This window comes from Pelobates fuscus, chromosome 13 (assembly GCF_036172605.1).
Source record: "Pelobates fuscus isolate aPelFus1 chromosome 13, aPelFus1.pri, whole genome shotgun sequence".
NCBI classification, from domain to species: Eukaryota; Metazoa; Chordata; class Amphibia; order Anura; family Pelobatidae; genus Pelobates; species Pelobates fuscus.
In genome coordinates this window covers 8,762,118-8,782,276 of record NC_086329.1, presented here as the reverse complement: position 1 = coordinate 8,782,276, position 20,159 = coordinate 8,762,118, and the positions used below count along the sequence as shown (strand labels likewise).

The following is a 20,159-nucleotide window of genomic DNA, read 5'->3' as shown; positions in this document are numbered from 1 at the left end:
TACAGGGGGATAAGCTTTACCCTTTGATATGGTAATTAGGTAATTCAATACCTTTACAAGTCAGGAAAGCGATAACCACTTCCCCTTATCTCTATTCCTCCTGTTCTTGGCTGTGCTACTGAGCAGACACGGGCTCATTTTTATCATGGTGAACTGTGAGTGGGATCTGATGACTTTATAAGGTTTAGTTGTTATTGTCAGCTACTTAGATTATTGTTGTTGTTGTTGTTGTTGGTATAGTTAGTTAGATTGTGTGTCATTATTTGTATGTTGTTGTTGTTTTGTATCTGAATAAATATTTGTTAAAATAGACAGACCAGAGTTTATAGGTGTATGCGTACATAATTTATAGAGTTTGGTAAGACACCACAGTGACCACAACTGAAAATTGAACGAACAAACATCAAGTAAACACAAGTAGTTACAGTAGTACTTCCATAAAAAACTTCTGAGAATTACTAAAGCAAACAAAACCAAAATGAGGTTTTCCATTGCATAAAACCACTGAGAAAGCCTGTTTATTTAAACATTGCTGACATGTTGGATTGTTTTTCTACTAACCATTATTGATTAACATATGCAGAGACCACACGGCCTCCAGATTAGTGCCCGGCTAAACATCATTTAGTCTTACCTAAAAGGATCATGACACCATAATGAAGTTTATTAAATAAAACTGTTAACCCGATTTATTTCATTTTCCCCAGCTTATACCAAATTTTGGGTTGATAATGAACCATCCCACTGTATGTACAGTAAAAGCTCAGCATTATAATTTTGTTTAATTGGATTTAAAACTTAAAGTAAATTGTTGCATACTGTACTTATAAGTTAGCAAAACTGCGGTTTGAAAATAAATTAATCTACTTTGCACCATGCTTAATTAAACTTCCCTAATTCCTAAAATTGTTAATGAGAGCATTGATTAAACAATAAAATTAATACTTACTCCAAGCTCATATGCGGCTGTGATCAGTTCCCCTGTGAAAAAATAATGTAAAACCAATAATTACCATTAGGGAATGACCCTCCTCCAAAGTTATCCAAATTCAAAAGGCTTGCACTGGGATTTTGCATTAATTGGACTTGATAAAATATAAATCTACGGAGATTTAACAGCATGAAATTTGCAGGGAAAGTCCATCTATTTTATATTTAATTTAGCAAAGCAATTATTTAAAACACAATATATTTTATTTATATCGCATTTAACCTAATGTGAAATGTCACACTTCAAAAAAAAAAACAGAGTTCACCTCTTAACTATATTATTTGTACAGCAAAAAATAAAAACATTCTAAACACAGTGTAATAAACGCAATACAAAGCAAATACAACTCTACGTTTTCCATATTTCAAAACAAACACAAAAAAAGTATAGAAAAATAAATATTCCTTCACCACATCTGTTTTTGAGATTGAGAAAAAAAAAAAGACAAAAACAATCTTTTAAGATGTGTTAAATGAAATGTAAAAACAAACAAAAAACGTACGCCTTTCAGCAACATGCATTTTAAGAACTGATGCACTTCTATTAAATATTATAAAATGTTACATGCTCTGTTTGTCTTACACAGATGATTTTTTTTATAGGGACAATATCAAAAGACAGGGTTACTGATTTACATACACGTTTATATTTAAGCAACCATATATAAGCATATATTGATTAACATACACGTTTTTTTCGTGGTATTTAAAATGTGGTTGTAGTATTATTACATTCAGATGCTGAAACCAAAATAAGATGACATAATTCACATATCGGCATAAAATGGATTGCGACAAAATAAATCACTATTATAAATATACTATTTTTATTTTCAATGTGAATTAGATATTTTCTTATAAAGTGGGTTCAATTTCCAACACCTGTTTGTTTTTTGTTGTTGTTTTTTTTATAAAACATTACTAGATGCATGTGGAAAGTGTGGGTAGGGGGTTAATGAGGAATATGTTGAAGAGTGCAGTTAATGGAAGGAAGCATTGAATAATATAACCATAATCAGGACAGAACATTTCTGATTAATTAGATTGATGTGATTCGAACAACAGGAAAACAAGGTGTACCTTGGGACCGAATCTATACTGCGTTTATACAGCGGACATTATATTTAGTTATTCTATCATATATTTTTGTGTAAAATAAATGCCGGGTCTAAATCTATACAGCTTTGTGTCGGTTCTGGTTTCGAAGGTTTACAAAGCAAATTATGTGTCACACAGAGCTTGCCTCGAACCTCCTGATTTGAACTCGTGGTACAGACGCGCAGTGCTTCTTGCGGCAGGCAATAATTATCTGTAAGCCTGGGTAGTAACTACAGTAACTCCAGACTCTTAATGTAAGCAAACAATGCTCCAGCAACAATTTTCTCTAAGGGTTCTTCCCAGGTAACGTCTTCTAGTCAACGGTAATTATGCATTATTTAAATAAGCGTAATGTTAACCATTACCACTGAAAATACAAAAGTGGCTCAGCCTTTTGTGCGCGACGAATATTGACATACAGTAATATTTTTCAAAAGCAAAGCTATTATATCCACAATGATTTCTTGCAAATCAGTCCTACTGCATACCAGAAAGCTCCCTCAGAATAAATCGGACATAACAAAACAGGCATGCAAAGTCTCTGAGGCTCCAGGTGAAATTATTATATGGATTTGGCTTTCAGGAAAATAGAAATGTAAAATTTGGTATTTAAATATCACTACAGTCTATATAATGAGTCACAAAACTATTTACATTATATCAAATAAAATCACAGAAGCCAAGAACTCAAACACTCATCATAAAATGATTCTGCTGGCCCAGAACCTTATGAACACTGCGAGTACTTGTAAATATTTATTGTCTGACCAAGGAAGACATATTACAGATCTGTTCATTTAAGATAATTTTGAAAAAATATTTAAAAAAAAAAGTAAACCACATACAATAATCTGTGGGCGTTGTCTTTAAGGAAAAGGAAAAAAAAAATAGTGGAATATGTACTTTGCTGCCGTTTCTAATTACGCCCTCCTTCTCTTCCTCATAACTCATTGACAGTTGGTTGACCATCAATTAGGCTACAAGGACAGTCAGTATTTTAGACCAAGGAGCAGATAATGATGATAAATAGACCATATATTTCCATAAAAATATCTGTACCCCCTAGTGACATACCACGTACGTCATGATAAAATAGGATTTATCTCTTGACACCAAAGGATTGCATAGAAAACATTAGATGTAAATGCTGGGTTCTCCCCCATTCATACCCGTTTTATTTACTTTTTTCTATGTCCTTGAATAATAGAGCATGTTTAAATTGGGGCTGGATAGAATAATTTCTAGTGGGTTGCCCAGTGACAATGTGGATTCTTAAAGCTGTAGGACCTCTTTTACTTATATTTTTGTTCTTATTTGTATCCCGTTTTAATTCTATATGTGTTAATTGTTTCTATTTCCTTCAACACAGCTTATGTTTTGAAAACTTTAATAGAATACAATATAAATTATATTGGCAATTATAAAAAAAATAATAATAAAAAAAAAATGTATGGACATTACTGGGAAGCGAAATGAAAATTCTAAATATATCACAGATCTCAGCGTGTTCAGTGAAACCAGGAAATCATGGGAAATTATACAGGCTATTTACATACACTTACTATATTTTGAAGCCTGTAAGTAGATCTATGCTTAGCTCCCTTGTATACCTCCCCCCAAGGAAATGCAACATTAGGGCTCCGTGAAGGAGTAAGTCACCAACTGAGAACTGACAGTTTGTCTTTAAATGAATGTGGTCACCGTGCTTTATTACTGGATACAAATCAGAACATGTATTATAGCCAATGTTTGCTATTGTGGAGGCTTACATATAGGTTCATACTTTGTTTGAGGCATCTAATGGTTTACCATCTCCCCAGGAGAGCTGCCATCGTTATACCAAAGTATAGCTAGAAAATTACCCCTTATTATAGTTTTTATAAATTATGCAGATATTATAAAAAAAAAACACTTGCCTTTTAACCCCTTAAGGAGACAACTTCTGGAATAAAAGGGAATCATGACGGAATATTTCCGTCATGTGTCCATAAGGGGATAAAGTTCCTTTTTCTATTGCACTTGCATAGCATGTATCAGCAGTAGGTACATCCCCTACCTCGACAGTAGAAACACAGCAATCAGAAGCGTCTCATTCTGGTCTATGGGGTCAGCTCCTAACTCACAACCCATGTTGAGCACAAGTCTACGGAATAAATAGTTCATGTGCAGGAGAAGTAAACGGACAGCACCCATACAGCGAGCGATTGCTAGCGCTTTGTATGTTTTGTGAACTGGGCTATGTGCAGCGCTTGACATTTTGGTATAAAAATGGTGACAGTCTTAAAGGGCCACTCCACACCCAAAAAGCACTTCAGCTTGTCATTTATAATAAGTGAATATAAGTGAATATTTTTTTGAATTAGCACTATGGAGTGTCCCTTTAATTGAAGCATTTATTATTGTACTTCAGCCAGTGTTTTGTTGCTTCACATTTATAGTCGCTTCACAGCAATAGTAACAATTTAAAAGAATTAAAGTACTTGGAATGTACTGTTCAAACTGCCATTAATACGCAAACACACAATCACTTTACCTGAGTCCCCGCCAGGCACAGATGGATGTAACGTTTTAAAATATACTGCAGATACGCATGTGAAAACCAGAAAAGTTAAAATGTGCGTAGAATGCTTGTCAGGGTCTTTGTGGCGGCTGGTTACGGAGGACATCGGTTTCACTCTCCCAGGAGCCATTGCAAGCTACAGGGTAATATTCAATCCATGGAATGTAGCCAGGGGTGGTTCCCTGTCACCCTCAGCTCACTAGGAGAAAGAGGTGTTGAAGTTAAACAAAACCCAAAGTAAGGATGGATGCATGGACGGATGGATAGAATGATAAAAATATACAACACTAAAAAAGACAGAATGATAGAACTATAGTTAAATAAAAGAATATAATGATACAAGGTAGAATAATGTAATTATAAAATGGCAGACAAAACAAGGGTGGTGAGGTGTTTGTATGTCAACCAATCTTAGGCATGCGGAATGTGACAAGGAAAATGTGTGAAGCTTTATGGGTAGATAGCTGCTTGGGGCAAACAAAGGGAAGTCAATTATTGGTTGGGATATGTTATAAACCACCTAGTGTAAATATTAATGAGGAAGAACAGCTGTTGGGAAAGCTGCAAATTGGGGTAACACGTTAATTATTGGAGATTCTAATTACCCAGACATAAATTGGGATAGAGGGACTAGTACTTCAGCGTTAAGTGACACCTTTATGTCACAACTGGTACAAGCACCAACTAGAAAGGATGCTTGTCTGGATCTCGTTATAACAAACAATGTTGATCTTTTGACCAACATTCAAGTAGGGGAGCATTTGGGAAATAGTGATCACAATATTGCCTGGAAATTATAGACCTGTGAGCTTAACTTCTGTGACTGAAAATATTTGAAGGGCTATTAAGGGATAATATTCAGGAATTCAGTGGGAAGAACTTTGTTATTAACAATAATCAGCATGGTTGTATGAAACATAGGTCATGTCAAACTAACCTAATTGCATTCTACGAATAAGTAAATAGAAGTATAGATCAAGGTGTTGCAGTCAATGTGATCTACTTGGATTTTGCCAAGGCATTTGATACGGTTATTACCTGATAGGTAATTTTTTCAGGCTGGACAAAAGTGGTAATTGGTGTCCCTCAGGGTTCTGTTTTGGGACCGCTTCTATTGAACATATTTATAAATGATCTTGAAATGGGCATTGAAAGACATGTTTCAATGTTTGCAGATGACTCAAAACTTTGTAAAGCAATAAAATGTGAGCAGGATATTGCTTTGCTACAGAGGGATTTGGAAAGATTGGGGGACTGGGCACTCAAATGGAAGATGAAATTTAATGTAGAGAAATGCAAAGTTATGCACTTCAGGGTCAAGAATGCACAAGCAGCTTACACCCCAAAATGGTAGTGAATTAAGGATAACCAAACATGAGAAGGATTTGGGAATTGTTATAGACAACAAATTAGGCAGCAATATACAATGTCAATCTGCAGTTGCTAAGGCCAGTAAGGTTTTGTCATGTATAAATAGGGGCATAAATTCTCGGGATGAAAATATAATTTTGCCTCTTTATAAATCGCTGGTAACACCACACCTTGAATATGCTGTGTAATTTATTTTCTTAGAATGGAAGAAAGGAGATTTTATCTAAGGCAAAGAAAGGTTTTTTTTCTTTACAGTAAGAGCAATAAAGATATGGAATTCTCTGCTTGTAGAGGTGGTTTCCATACAGATGTTTAAACTGAAATTGGATAAATACTTCCAAAAACATAACATACAGGGATATAATTTCTAATTAGTGGGGTAATAGCTGCTTGATCCAAATAGACATCTGACTGCCATTTTGGGGTCAAGAAGGATTATTTTTTCCTAGCTGGCTGCAAAATTGGAAGCCCTTAAGACTGTTTTTTTTTTGCCTTCTTTTGGATCAACAGCAAAAACATATGTGAGGAAGGCTGAACTTGATGGACACAAGTCTCTTTTCAGCTATGTAACAAGTATGACAGATATATAGAATGACAGCAGTATATTATACAATTATAGTATGGCAGATCAAATTATATAATTATAGTATTATTTATGATGGCAGATAGAATTATAGTATTCCAGAATTATATAATTATAGAATACAGATATTTAGTATGACAGCAGTATATTATACAATTATAGTATGGCAGATTAAACAATATAATTATATTATGATTTATGATGGAAGATAGAATTATAGAATGATATAATTATAGAATACAGCTATATAGAATGATAGCAGTATATTTGATTATAGTATGACATTACCATCTGTTAATACTTATCCAACAACCTACTTCGTCCCCCTACTTTTACCCTGTGTGTCACTATACCCCACTCCCTCTAGAATGTAAGCTCATTGAGCAGGGCCCTCCACCTCTCTGTTCCTGTACGTCCAGTTGTTTGGTTACACTTACATGTCTGTTAGTTCATCCATTGTACAGCGCTATATAATGGCGCTATATAAATAATATATGGCGCTATATAAATAATAATATATAGACTAATATCACTGTAGAATGACAGCATTATACATTATGTAGTATACAGTCAGGTCCATAAATATTGGAACATCGACACAATTCTAATCTGTTTTTGGCTCTATACACCACCACAATGGATGTGCTTTAACTGCAGACTTCCAGCTTTAATTTGAGGGTATTTACATCAAAATCAGGTGAACGGTGTAGGAATTACAACAGTTTGTATATGTGCCTCACACTTTTCAAGGGACCAAAAGTAATTGGACAATTGGCTGCTCAGCTGTTCCATGGCCAGGTGTGTGTTATTCCCTCATTATCCCATTCACAAGGAGCAGATAAAAGGTCCAGAGTTCATTTCAAGTGTGTTATTTGCATTTGGAATCTGTTGCTGTCAACCCTCAATATGTGATCCAAAGAGCTGTCATTATCAGTGAAGCAAGCCATCATTAGACTGAAAAAACAAAACAAACCCATCAGAGAGATAGCAAAAATATTAGGTGTGGCCAAATCAACTGTTTGGAACATCCTTAAAAAGAAAGAACGCACCGGTGAGCTCAGCAACACCAAAAGACCCGGAAGACCACGGAAAACAACTGTGGTGGATGACCGAAGAATTCTTTCCCTGAAGAAAACACCCTTCACAACAGTTGGCCAGATCAAGAACACTCTCCAGGAGGTAGGTGTATGTGTGTCAAAGTCAACAATCAAGAGAAGACTTCACGGGAGTGAATACAGAGGGTTCACCACAAGATGTACACCATTGGTGAGCCTCAAAAACAGGAAGGCCAGATTAGAGTTTGCCAAACAACATCTAAAAAAGCCTTCACAGTTCTGGAACAACATCCTATGGACAGATGAGACCCAGATCAACTTGTACCAGAGTGATGGGAAGAGAAGAGTATGGAGAAGGAAAGGAACTGCTCATGATCCAAAGCATACCATCTCATCAGTGAAGCATGGTGGTGGTAGTGTCATGGCGTGGGCATGTATGGCTGCCAACAGAACTGGTTCTCTTGTATTTATTGATGATGTGACTGCTGACAAAAGCAGCAGGATGAATTCTGAAGTGTTTCGGGCAATATTATCTGCTCATATTCAGCCAAATGCTTCAGAACTCATTGGACGGTGCTTCACAGTGACCTGAATCCAATTGAGCATGCATTTCACTTGATGAAGACAAAACTGAAAGGGACAATGCCCCAAGAACAAGCAGGAACTGAAGACAGTTGCAGTAGAGGCCTGGCAGAGCATCACCGGGGATGAAACCCAGCGTCTGGTGATGTCTATGCATTCCAGACTTCAGGCTGTAATTGACTGCAAAGGATTTGCAACCAAGTATTAAAAAGTGAAAGTTTGATTTATGACTGTTAATCTGTCCCATTACTTTTGGTCCCTTAAAAAGTAGGAGGCACATATACAAATTGTTGTAATTCCTACACCGTTCACCTGATTTGGATGAAAATACCCTCAAATTAAAGCTGAAAGTCTGCAGTTAAAGCACATCTTGTTTGTTTCATTTCAAGCCCATTGTGTTGGTGTATAGAGCCAAAAAGATTAGAATTGTGTCGATGTCCCAAAAAATATGTACCTGACTGTATATTTTAAATTAATGCAATAGGGACCTGCAGTTATAAAGTGAATGTAATAAAGGGACACTCCGGACACCAATAAATGTTTTGCAAAATGCTGCACCATAAGCCTGCCTATTTAGCCACGCCCCCTCACTCCAGAAAAAAGACTTCCTTATCAAATCTACGTACACAGCTCAGCCACGGACAGCACTAAACGATCTGAGCTACAAAAACAAATTGCATTAGAAGGAGGGAACACCCAGAGAGTCATATAGTGAGACTATTACCATCGGTTAATAGTTTCTCTGACTGTCTGCTGCATGGATGTGAATTAAAAGCTGCTCACTGAGTGCTATTGGGGCTGAGACTGTGTACATACCTTTAATAAGGAAGTCTTTCTGGCATTAGGGGGCGTGGCTAAGGAGGTAGACTTAATGTGCAGCAATAAATTAAATGTTTATTGGTGCCTGGGGTGATGGTGCAGGTAACAGACCATCAGCACTGACACTCTGATCCCAGACATTGTGCTCCCTGTTGGTCATGTAAACTTTTGGTGCTGTGCTCCCTGTGGGTCATGTGACCTGTAGGCGCTGTTCTCATCGCAAGGCGTCCTTACAGTCCGAGTCCCTCACTGCAAGGTGTCATTACACACCGAGTCCCTCACTGCAAGGTGTCACTACACACCGAGTCCCTCACTGCAAGGTGTCACTACATACCGAGTCCCTCACTGCAAGGTGTCATTACACACCGAGTCCCTCACTGCAAGGTGTTATTACACACCGAGTCCCTCACTGCAAGGTGTTATTACACACCGAGTCCCTCACTGCAAGGTGTCATTACATACCGAATCCCTCACTGCAAGGTGTCATTACATACCGAGTCCCTCACTGCAAGGTGTCATTACACACCGAGTCCCTCACTGCAAGGTGTCATTACAGACCAAGTCCTCACTGCAATGTATCATTACAGACCGAGCTCTCACTGCAAGGTGTCATTACACACCGAGTCCCTCACTGCAAGGTGTCATTACACACCAAGTCCCTCACTGCAAGGTGTCATTACAGAACGAATCCTTGCTGCAATGTCCTCACTGCAATGTGCTATTACACACCGAGTCCCTCACTGCAAGGTGTCATTACACACCGAGTCCTCACTGCAAGGTGTCATTACAGACCGAGTCCTCACCGCAAGGCACCCTTACAGGCCGAGTCCTCACCGCAAGGTGTCATTACACACCGAGTCCCTCACTGCAAGGTGTCATTACACACCGAGTCCCTCACTGCAAGGTGTCATTACACACCGAGTCCCTCACTGCAAGGTGTCATTACACACCGAGTCCCTCACTGCAAGGTGTCATTACACACCGAGTCCCTCACTGCAAGGTGTCATTACACACCGAGTCCCTCACTGCAAGGTGTCATTACAGACAGAGTCCTCACCGCAAGGCGCCCTTACAGGCCGAGTCCTCACCGCACTGTGTCACTACAGTCCGAATCCCTCACTGCAAGGTGTCACTACAGTCCGAATCCCTCACTGCAAGGTGTCACTACAGTCCGAATCCCTCACTGCAAGGTGTCATTACACACCGAGTCCCTCACTGCAAGGTGTCATTACACACCGAGTCCCTCACTGCAAGGTGTCATTACACACCGAGTCCCTCACTGCAAGGTGTCATTACACACCGAGTCCCTCACTGCAAGGTGTCATTACACACCGAGTCCCTCACTGCAAGGTGTCATTACACACCGAGTCCCTCACTGCAAGGTGTCATTACACACCAAGTCCCTCACTGCAAGGTGTCATTACACACCGAGTCCCTCACTGCAAGGTGTCATTACACACCGAGTCCCTCACTGCAAGGTGTCATTACACACCGAGTCCCTCACTGCAAGGTGTCATTACACACCGAGTCCCTCACTGCAAGGTGTCATTACACACCAAGTCCCTCACTGCAAGGTGTTATTACACACCGAGTCCCTCACTGCAAGGAGTTATTACACACCGAGTCCCTCACTGCAAGGTGTCATTACATACCGAGTCCCTCACTGCAAGGTGTCATTACATACCGAGTCCCTCACTGCAAGGTGTCATTACACACCGAGTCCCTCACTGCAAGGTGTCATTACAGACCAAGTCCTCACTGCAATGTATCATTACAGACCGAGCTCTCACTGCAAGGTGTCATTACACACGAGTCCCTCACTGCAAGGTGTCATTACACACCAAGTCCCTCACTGCAAGGTGTCATTACAGACCGAATCCTTGCTGCAATGTCCTCACTGCAATGTGCTATTACACACCGAGTCCCTCACTGCAAGGTGTCATTACACACCGAGTCCTCACTGCAATGTGTCATTACACACCGAGTCCTCACTGCAATGTGTCATTACACACCGAGTCCTCACTGCAATGTGTCATTACACACCGAGTCCTCACTGCAATGTGTCATTACACACCGAGTCCCTCACTGCACTGTGTTATTACACACCGAGTCCTTCACTGCAAGGTGTCATTACAGAGTCCCTCACTGCAAGGTGTCATTACAGAGTCCCTCACTGCAAGGTGTCATTACACACCGAGTCCCTCACTGCAAGGTGTCATTACACACCGAGTCCCTCACTGCAAGGTGTCATTACACACCGAGTCCCTCACTGCAAGGTGTCATTACACACCGAGTCCCTCACTGCAAGGTGTCATTACACACCGAGTCCCTCACTGCAAGGTGTCATTACACACCGAGTCCCTCACTGCAAGGTGTCATTACACACCGAGTCCCTCACTGCAAGGTGTCATTACACACCGAGTCCTCACTGCAAGGTGTCATTACACACCGAGTCCTCACTGCAATGTGTCATTACACACCGAGTCCTCACTGCAATGTGTTATTACACACCGAGTCCATCACTGCAATGTGTTATTACACACCGAGTCCATCACTGCAAGGTGTCATTACACACAGAGTCCCTCACTGCAAGGTGTCATTACACACCGAGTCCCTCACTGTAGGGTGTCATTACAGACCAAGTCCTCACTGCAATGTATTATTACAGACCGAGCTCTCACTGCAAGGTGTCATTACACACCGAGTCCCTCACTGCAAGGTGTCATTACACACCGAGTCCCTCACTGCAAGGTGTCATTACACACCGAGTCCCTCACTGCAAGGTGTCATTACACACCAAGTCCCTCACTGCAAGGTGTCATTACAGACCGAATCCTTGCTGCAATGTCCTCACTGCAATGTGTTATTACACACCGAGTCCCTCACTGCAATGTGTCATTACACACCGAGTCCTCACTGCAATGTGTCATTACACACCGAGTCCTCACTGCAATGTGTCATTACACACCGAGTCCTCACTGCAAGGTGTCATTACAGACCGACTCCCTCACTGCAATGTGTCATTATACACAGAGTCCCTCACTGCACTGTGTTATTACACACCGAGTCCTTCACTGCAAGGTGTCATTACAGAGTCTCTCACTGCAAGGTGTCATTACAGAGTCCCTCACTGCAAGGTGTCATTACACACCGAGTCCCTCACTGCAATGTGTCATTACAGACCGAGTCCCTCACTGCAAGGTGTCATTAGAGACAGAGTCGTCGCTGCAATGTGTCATTACACACCGAGTTCCTCACTGCAATGTGTCATTACACACCGAGTTCCTCACTGCAATGTGTCATTACACACCGAGTCCCTCACTACAATGTGTTATTACACACCGAGCCCCTCACTGCAAGGTGTCATTACACACCGAGTCTCTCACTGCAATGTATCATTACACACCGAGTCTCTCACTGCAATGTGTCATTACACACCGAGCTCTTACTGTAAGGTGTTATTACACACCGAGTCCCTCACTGCAATGTATCATTACACACCGAGTCGCTCACTGCAAGGTGTCATTACAGCCCAAGTCCCTCACTGCAAGGTGTCATTACAGACCAAGTCCTTCACTGCAATGTGTCATTATACACAGAGTGCCTCACTGCACTGTGTTATTACACACCGAGTCCCTCACTGCAAGGTGTCATTACAGAGTCCATCACTGCACTGGGTTATTACACACCGAGTCCCTCACTGCAAGGTGTCTTTACAGACCGAGTCCCTCACTGCAAGGTGTCATTACACACCGAGTCCCTCACTGCAATGTGACATTACAGACCGAGTCCTCACTGCAATGTGTCATTAGAGACAGAGTCGTCGCTGCAATGTGTCATTACACACCGAGTTCCTCACTGCAATGTGTCATTACACACCGAGCCCCTCACTACAATGTGTTATTACACACCGAGCCCCTCACTGCAAGGTGTCATTACACACCGAGTCTCTCACTGCAATGTGTCATTACACACCGAGCTCTTACTGTAAGGTGTTATTACACACCGAGTCCCTCACTGCAATGTATCATTACACACCGAGTCGCTCACTGCAAGGTGTCATTACAGCCCAAGTCCCTCACTGCAAGGTGTCATTACAGACCAAGTCCTTCACTGCAATGTGTCATTATACACAGAGTGCCTCACTGCACTGTGTTATTACACACCGAGTCCCTCACTGCAAGTTGTCATTACAGAGTCCATCACTGCACTGGGTTATTACACACCGAGTCCCTCACTGCAAGGTGTCTTTACAGACCGAGTCCCTCACTGCAAGGTGTCATTACACACCGAGTCCCTCACTGCAAGGTGTCATTACATACCGAGTCCCTCACTGCAAGGTGTCATTACATACCGAGTCCCTCACTGCAAGGTGTCCTTACACACCGAGTCCCTCACTGCAAGGTGTCATTACACACCGAGTCCCTCACTGCAAGGTGTCATTACACACCGAGTCCCTCACTGCAAGGTGTCATTACACACCGAGTCCCTCACTGCAAGGTGTCATTACACACCGAGTCCCTCACTGCAAGGTGTCATTACACACCGAGTCCCTCACTGCAAGGTGTCATTACACACCGAGTCCTCACTGCAAGGTGTCATTACACACCGAGTCCTCACTGCAATGTGTCATTACACACCGAGTCCTCACTGCAATGTGTTATTACACACCGAGTCCATCACTGCAATGTGTTATTACACACCGAGTCCATCACTGCAAGGTGTCATTACACACAGAGTCCCTCACTGCAAGGTGTCATTACACACCGAGTCCCTCACTGTAGGGTGTCATTACAGACCAAGTCCTCACTGCAATGTATTATTACAGACCGAGCTCTCACTGCAAGGTGTCATTACACACCGAGTCCCTCACTGCAAGGTGTCATTACACACCGAGTCCCTCACTGCAAGGTGTCATTACACACCAAGTCCCTCACTGCAAGGTGTCATTACAGACCGAATCCTTGCTGCAATGTCCTCACTGCAATGTGTTATTACACACCGAGTCCCTCACTGCAATGTGTCATTACACACCGAGTCCTCACTGCAATGTGTCATTACACACCGAGTCCTCACTGCAATGTGTCATTACACACCGAGTCCTCACTGCAAGGTGTCATTACAGACCGACTCCCTCACTGCAATGTGTCATTATACACAGAGTCCCTCACTGCACTGTGTTATTACACACCGAGTCCTTCACTGCAAGGTGTCATTACAGAGTCTCTCACTGCAAGGTGTCATTACAGAGTCCCTCACTGCAAGGTGTCATTACACACCGAGTCCCTCACTGCAATGTGTCATTACAGACCGAGTCCCTCACTGCAAGGTGTCATTAGAGACAGAGTCGTCGCTGCAATGTGTCATTACACACCGAGTTCCTCACTGCAATGTGTCATTACACACCGAGTTCCTCACTGCAATGTGTCATTACACACCGAGTCCCTCACTACAATGTGTTATTACACACCGAGCCCCTCACTGCAAGGTGTCATTACACACCGAGTCTCTCACTGCAATGTATCATTACACACCGAGTCTCTCACTGCAATGTGTCATTACACACCGAGCTCTTACTGTAAGGTGTTATTACACACCGAGTCCCTCACTGCAATGTATCATTACACACCGAGTCGCTCACTGCAAGGTGTCATTACAGCCCAAGTCCCTCACTGCAAGGTGTCATTACAGACCAAGTCCTTCACTGCAATGTGTCATTATACACAGAGTGCCTCACTGCACTGTGTTATTACACACCGAGTCCCTCACTGCAAGGTGTCATTACAGAGTCCATCACTGCACTGGGTTATTACACACCGAGTCCCTCACTGCAAGGTGTCTTTACAGACCGAGTCCCTCACTGCAAGGTGTCATTACACACCGAGTCCCTCACTGCAATGTGACATTACAGACCGAGTCCTCACTGCAATGTGTCATTAGAGACAGAGTCGTCGCTGCAATGTGTCATTACACACCGAGTTCCTCACTGCAATGTGTCATTACACACCGAGCCCCTCACTACAATGTGTTATTACACACCGAGCCCCTCACTGCAAGGTGTCATTACACACCGAGTCTCTCACTGCAATGTGTCATTACACACCGAGCTCTTACTGTAAGGTGTTATTACACACCGAGTCCCTCACTGCAATGTATCATTACACACCGAGTCGCTCACTGCAAGGTGTCATTACAGCCCAAGTCCCTCACTGCAAGGTGTCATTACAGACCAAGTCCTTCACTGCAATGTGTCATTATACACAGAGTGCCTCACTGCACTGTGTTATTACACACCGAGTCCCTCACTGCAAGTTGTCATTACAGAGTCCATCACTGCACTGGGTTATTACACACCGAGTCCCTCACTGCAAGGTGTCTTTACAGACCGAGTCCCTCACTGCAAGGTGTCATTACACACCGAGTCCCTCACTGCAAGGTGTCATTACATACCGAGTCCCTCACTGCAAGGTGTCATTACATACCGAGTCCCTCACTGCAAGGTGTCATTACACACCGAGTCCCTCACTGCAAGGTGTCATTACAGACCAAGTCCTCACTGCAATGTATCATTACAGACAGAGCTCTCACTGCAAGGTGTCATTACACACGAGTCCCTCACTGCAAGGTGTCATTACACACCAAGTCCCTCACTGCAAGGTGTCATTACACACCGAGTCCCTCACTGCAAGGTGTCATTACACACCGAGTCCTCACTGCAAGGTGTCATTACACACCGAGTCCTCACTGCAAGGTCTCATTACACACCGAGTCCTCACTGCAATGTGTCATTACACACCGAGTCCTCACTGCAATGTGTCATTACACACCGAGTCCTCACTGCAATGTGTCATTACACACCGAGTCCTTCACTGCAAGGTGTCATTACAGAGTCCCTCACTGCAAGGTGTCATTACAGAGTCCCTCACTGCACTGGGTCATTACACACCGAGTCCTCACTGCAATGTGTCATTACACACCGAGTCCTCACTGCAAGGTGTCATTACACACCGAGTCCTCACTGCAAGGTGTCATTACACACCGAGTCCCTCACTGCAAGGTGTCATTACACACCGAGTCCCTCACTGCAAGGTGTCATTACACACCGAGTCCCTCACTGCAAGGTGTCATTACACACCGAGTCCCTCACTGCAAGGTGTCATTACACACCGAGTCCATCACTGCAAGGTGTCATTACACACAGAGTCCCTCACTGCAAGGTGTCATTACACACCGAGTCCCTCACTGCAAGGTGTCATTACAGACCAAGTCCTCACTGCAATGTATTATTACAGACCGAGCTCTCACTGCAAGGTGTCATTACACACCGAGTCCCTCACTGCAAGGTGTCATTACACACCGAGTCCCTCACTGCAAGGTGTCATTACACACCAAGTCCCTCACTGCAAGGTGTCATTACAGACCGAATCCTTGCTGCAATGTCCTCACTGCAATGTGTTATTACACACCGAGTCCCTCACTGCAATGTGTCATTACACACCGAGTCCTCACTGCAATGTGTCATTACACACCGAGTCCTCACTGCAATGTGTCATTACAGACCGACTCCCTCACTGCAATGTGTCATTATACACAGAGTCCCTCACTGCACTGTGTTATTACACACCGAGTCCTTCACTGCAAGGTGTCATTACAGAGTCTCTCACTGCAAGGTGTCATTACAGAGTCCCTCACTGCAAGGTGTCATTACACACCGAGTCCCTCACTGCAATGTGTCATTACAGACAGAGTCCCTCACTGCAAGGTGTCATTAGAGACAGAGTCGTCGCTGCAATGTGTCATTACACACCGAGTTCCTCACTGCAATGTGTCATTACACACCGAGTTCCTCACTGCAATGTGTCATTACACACCGAGTCCCTCACTACAATGTGTTATTACACACCGAGCCCCTCACTGCAAGGTGTCATTACACACCGAGTCTCTCACTGCAATGTATCATTACACACAGAGTCCCTCACTGCAAGGTGTCATTACACACCGAGTCCCTCACTGCAAGGTGTCATTACAGACCAAGTCCTCACTGCAATGTATTATTACAGACCGAGCTCTCACTGCAAGGTGTCATTACACACCGAGTCCCTCACTGCAAGGTGTCATTACACACCGAGTCCCTCACTGCAAGGTGTCATTACACACCAAGTCCCTCACTGCAAGGTGTCATTACAGACCGAATCCTTGCTGCAATGTCCTCACTGCAATGTGTTATTACACACCGAGTCCCTCACTGCAATGTGTCATTACACACCGAGTCCTCACTGCAATGTGTCATTACACACCGAGTCCTCACTGCAATGTGTCATTACAGACCGACTCCCTCACTGCAATGTGTCATTATACACAGAGTCCCTCACTGCACTGTGTTATTACACACCGAGTCCTTCACTGCAAGGTGTCATTACAGAGTCTCTCACTGCAAGGTGTCATTACAGAGTCCCTCACTGCAAGGTGTCATTACACACCGAGTCCCTCACTGCAATGTGTCATTACAGACAGAGTCCCTCACTGCAAGGTGTCATTAGAGACAGAGTCGTCGCTGCAATGTGTCATTACACACCGAGTTCCTCACTGCAATGTGTCATTACACACCGAGTTCCTCACTGCAATGTGTCATTACACACCGAGTCCCTCACTACAATGTGTTATTACACACCGAGCCCCTCACTGCAAGGTGTCATTACACACCGAGTCTCTCACTGCAATGTATCATTACACACCGAGTCTCTCACTGCAATCTGTCATTACACACCGAGCTCTTACTGTAAGGTGTTATTACACACCGAGTCCCTCACTGCAATGTATCATTACACACCGAGTCGCTCACTGCAAGGTGTCATTACAGCCCAAGTCCCTCACTGCAAGGTGTCATTACAGACCAAGTCCCTCACTGCAATGTGTCATTATACACAGAGTGCCTCACTGCACTGTGTTATTACACACCGAGTCCCTCACTGCAAGGTGTCATTACAGAGTCCATCACTGCACTGGGTTATTACACACCGAGTCCCTCACTGCAAGGTGCCTTTACAGACCGAGGCCCCTTCTGCAAGGTGTCATTACACACCGAGTCCCTCACTGCAAGGTGTCATTACACACCGAGTCCCTCACTGCAATGTGACATTACAGACCGAGTCCTCACTGCAATGTGTCATTAGAGACAGAGTCGTCGCTGCAATGTGTCATTACACACCGAGCCCCTCACTACAATGTGTTATTACACACCGAGCCCCTCACTGCAAGGTGTCATTACACACCGAGTCTCTCACTGCAATGTATCATTACACACCGAGCTCTTACTGTAAGGTGTTATTACACACCGAGTCCCTCACTGCAATGTATCATTACACACCGAGTCGCTCACTGCAAGGTGTCATTACAGACCAAGTCCCTCACTGCAAGGTGTCATTACAGACCAAGTCCCTCACTGCACTGTGTTATTACACACCGAGTCCCTCACTGCAAGTTGTCATTACAGAGTCCATCACTGCACTGGGTTATTACACACCGAGTCCCTCACTGCAAGGTGTCTTTACAGACCGAGTCCCTCACTGCAAGGTGTCATTACACACCGAGTCCCTCACTGCAATGTGACATTACAGACCGAGTCCTCACTGCAATGTGTCATTAGAGACAGAGTCGTCGCTGCAATGTGTCATTATACACAGAGTCCCTCACTGCAATGTGTTATTACACACCGAGTCGCTCACTGCAAGGTGTCATTACACACCGAGTCCCTCACTGCAATGTGTCATTACAGACCAAGTCCCTCACTGCAATGTGTCATTATACACAGAGTCCCTCACTGCACTGTGTTATTACACACCGAGTCCTTCACTGCAAGGTGTCATTACAGAGTCTCTCACTGCAAGGTGTCATTACAGAGTCCCTCACTGCAAGGTGTCATTACACACCGAGTCCCTCACTGCAATGTGTCATTACAGACCGAGTCCCTCACTGCAAGGTGTCATTAGAGACAGAGTCGTCGCTGCAATGTGTCATTACACACCGAGTTCCTCACTGCAATGTGTCATTACACACCGAGTCCCTCACTGCAAGGTGTTATTACACACCGAGTCCCTCACTGCAAGGTGTTATTACACACCGAGTCCCTCACTGCACTGTGTTATTACACACCGAGTCCCTCACTGTAAGGTGTTATTACACACCGAGTCTCTCACTGTAAGGTGTCATTACAGAGTCCCTCACTGCAAGGTGTTATTACACACCGAGTCCCTCACTGCACTTTGTTATTACACACCGAGTCCCTCACTGCAAGGTGTTATTACACACCGAGTCCCTCACTGCAAGGTGTTATTACACACCGAGTCCCTCACTGCACTGTGTTATTACACACCGAGTCCTTCACTGCAAGGTGTTATTACACACAGAGTCCCTCACTGTAAGGTGTTATTACACTGCCCACATCTAACATACTGCTAATCACACACTAACATTGCATTTGGTTTAATAGCAGAATCCCAACCTTTGAATGTCAGAAGGGTGTGTAATGCCTCCTCTGGCACTGAAAGGGTTAACAATTAAAGCTCTTCTTACCTGTGTAGCAGATTCAGAACAGGCAGTGTGAATATGAATAAAAGGGAGGAGTTAACAGCAGCCAGCCAATAGAGTGTGGAGAAAGTCTGAGTGACTAAGAGAGGAGCCAATAGGACTAGAGGAGGGATCTAAGGGAAACTGGCCAATAGGGTGAAAGACAAAGTTAATGGCCAATAGGGTAAAGGATAAACAATGACAGTTGGAATGGTAGAAGTGAATCTGGGCAATACCATAATGAAAGGGGTGTACTTGAAACTGAGAGAAATAATAAAATAAATAATAATGTAAACCAATATAATGTCATCCACTCTGACACGTGAGAATATGAACAGAAAGCGTCAGAAGCTATATTGCTCATGTAGCAGGCTCAGTGGACACTGCAGAGTGCTTGGACCAGAACAGCAACCCCCCTTTTAACTAGTGATAATGACCTAAGCTAGATAGAGAAGGAGAGAGCAGTCTAAACCACTCTGACAACAGGGGCGTGTTTGGAATTAAATAAAACCTTTTTTTGCTACATTCCCCTCTC

The 20,159-nt window shown here is 43.2% G+C and overlaps 1 protein-coding gene across 1 annotated transcript in view; it reads right to left on the bottom strand.

Moving 5' to 3' along the window:
• The window catches only part of TMEM260 (transmembrane protein 260), a 71,463-nt gene extending 51,770 nt beyond the window's left edge, over positions 1 to 19,693 (bottom strand). Inside the window, exons 1-3 of the mRNA XM_063439440.1 lie at positions 19,631 to 19,693; positions 4,622 to 4,847; positions 950 to 981 (exon numbers count right to left, since the gene is read on the bottom strand). Coding sequence (XP_063295510.1) covers positions 950 to 981; positions 4,622 to 4,778 — 189 coding nt within the window. The 5' untranslated portion in view covers positions 4,779 to 4,847; positions 19,631 to 19,693. The remainder of the gene's footprint in view (positions 1 to 949; positions 982 to 4,621; positions 4,848 to 19,630) is intronic.
• Positions 19,694 to 20,159: the final 466 nt, after the last annotated feature.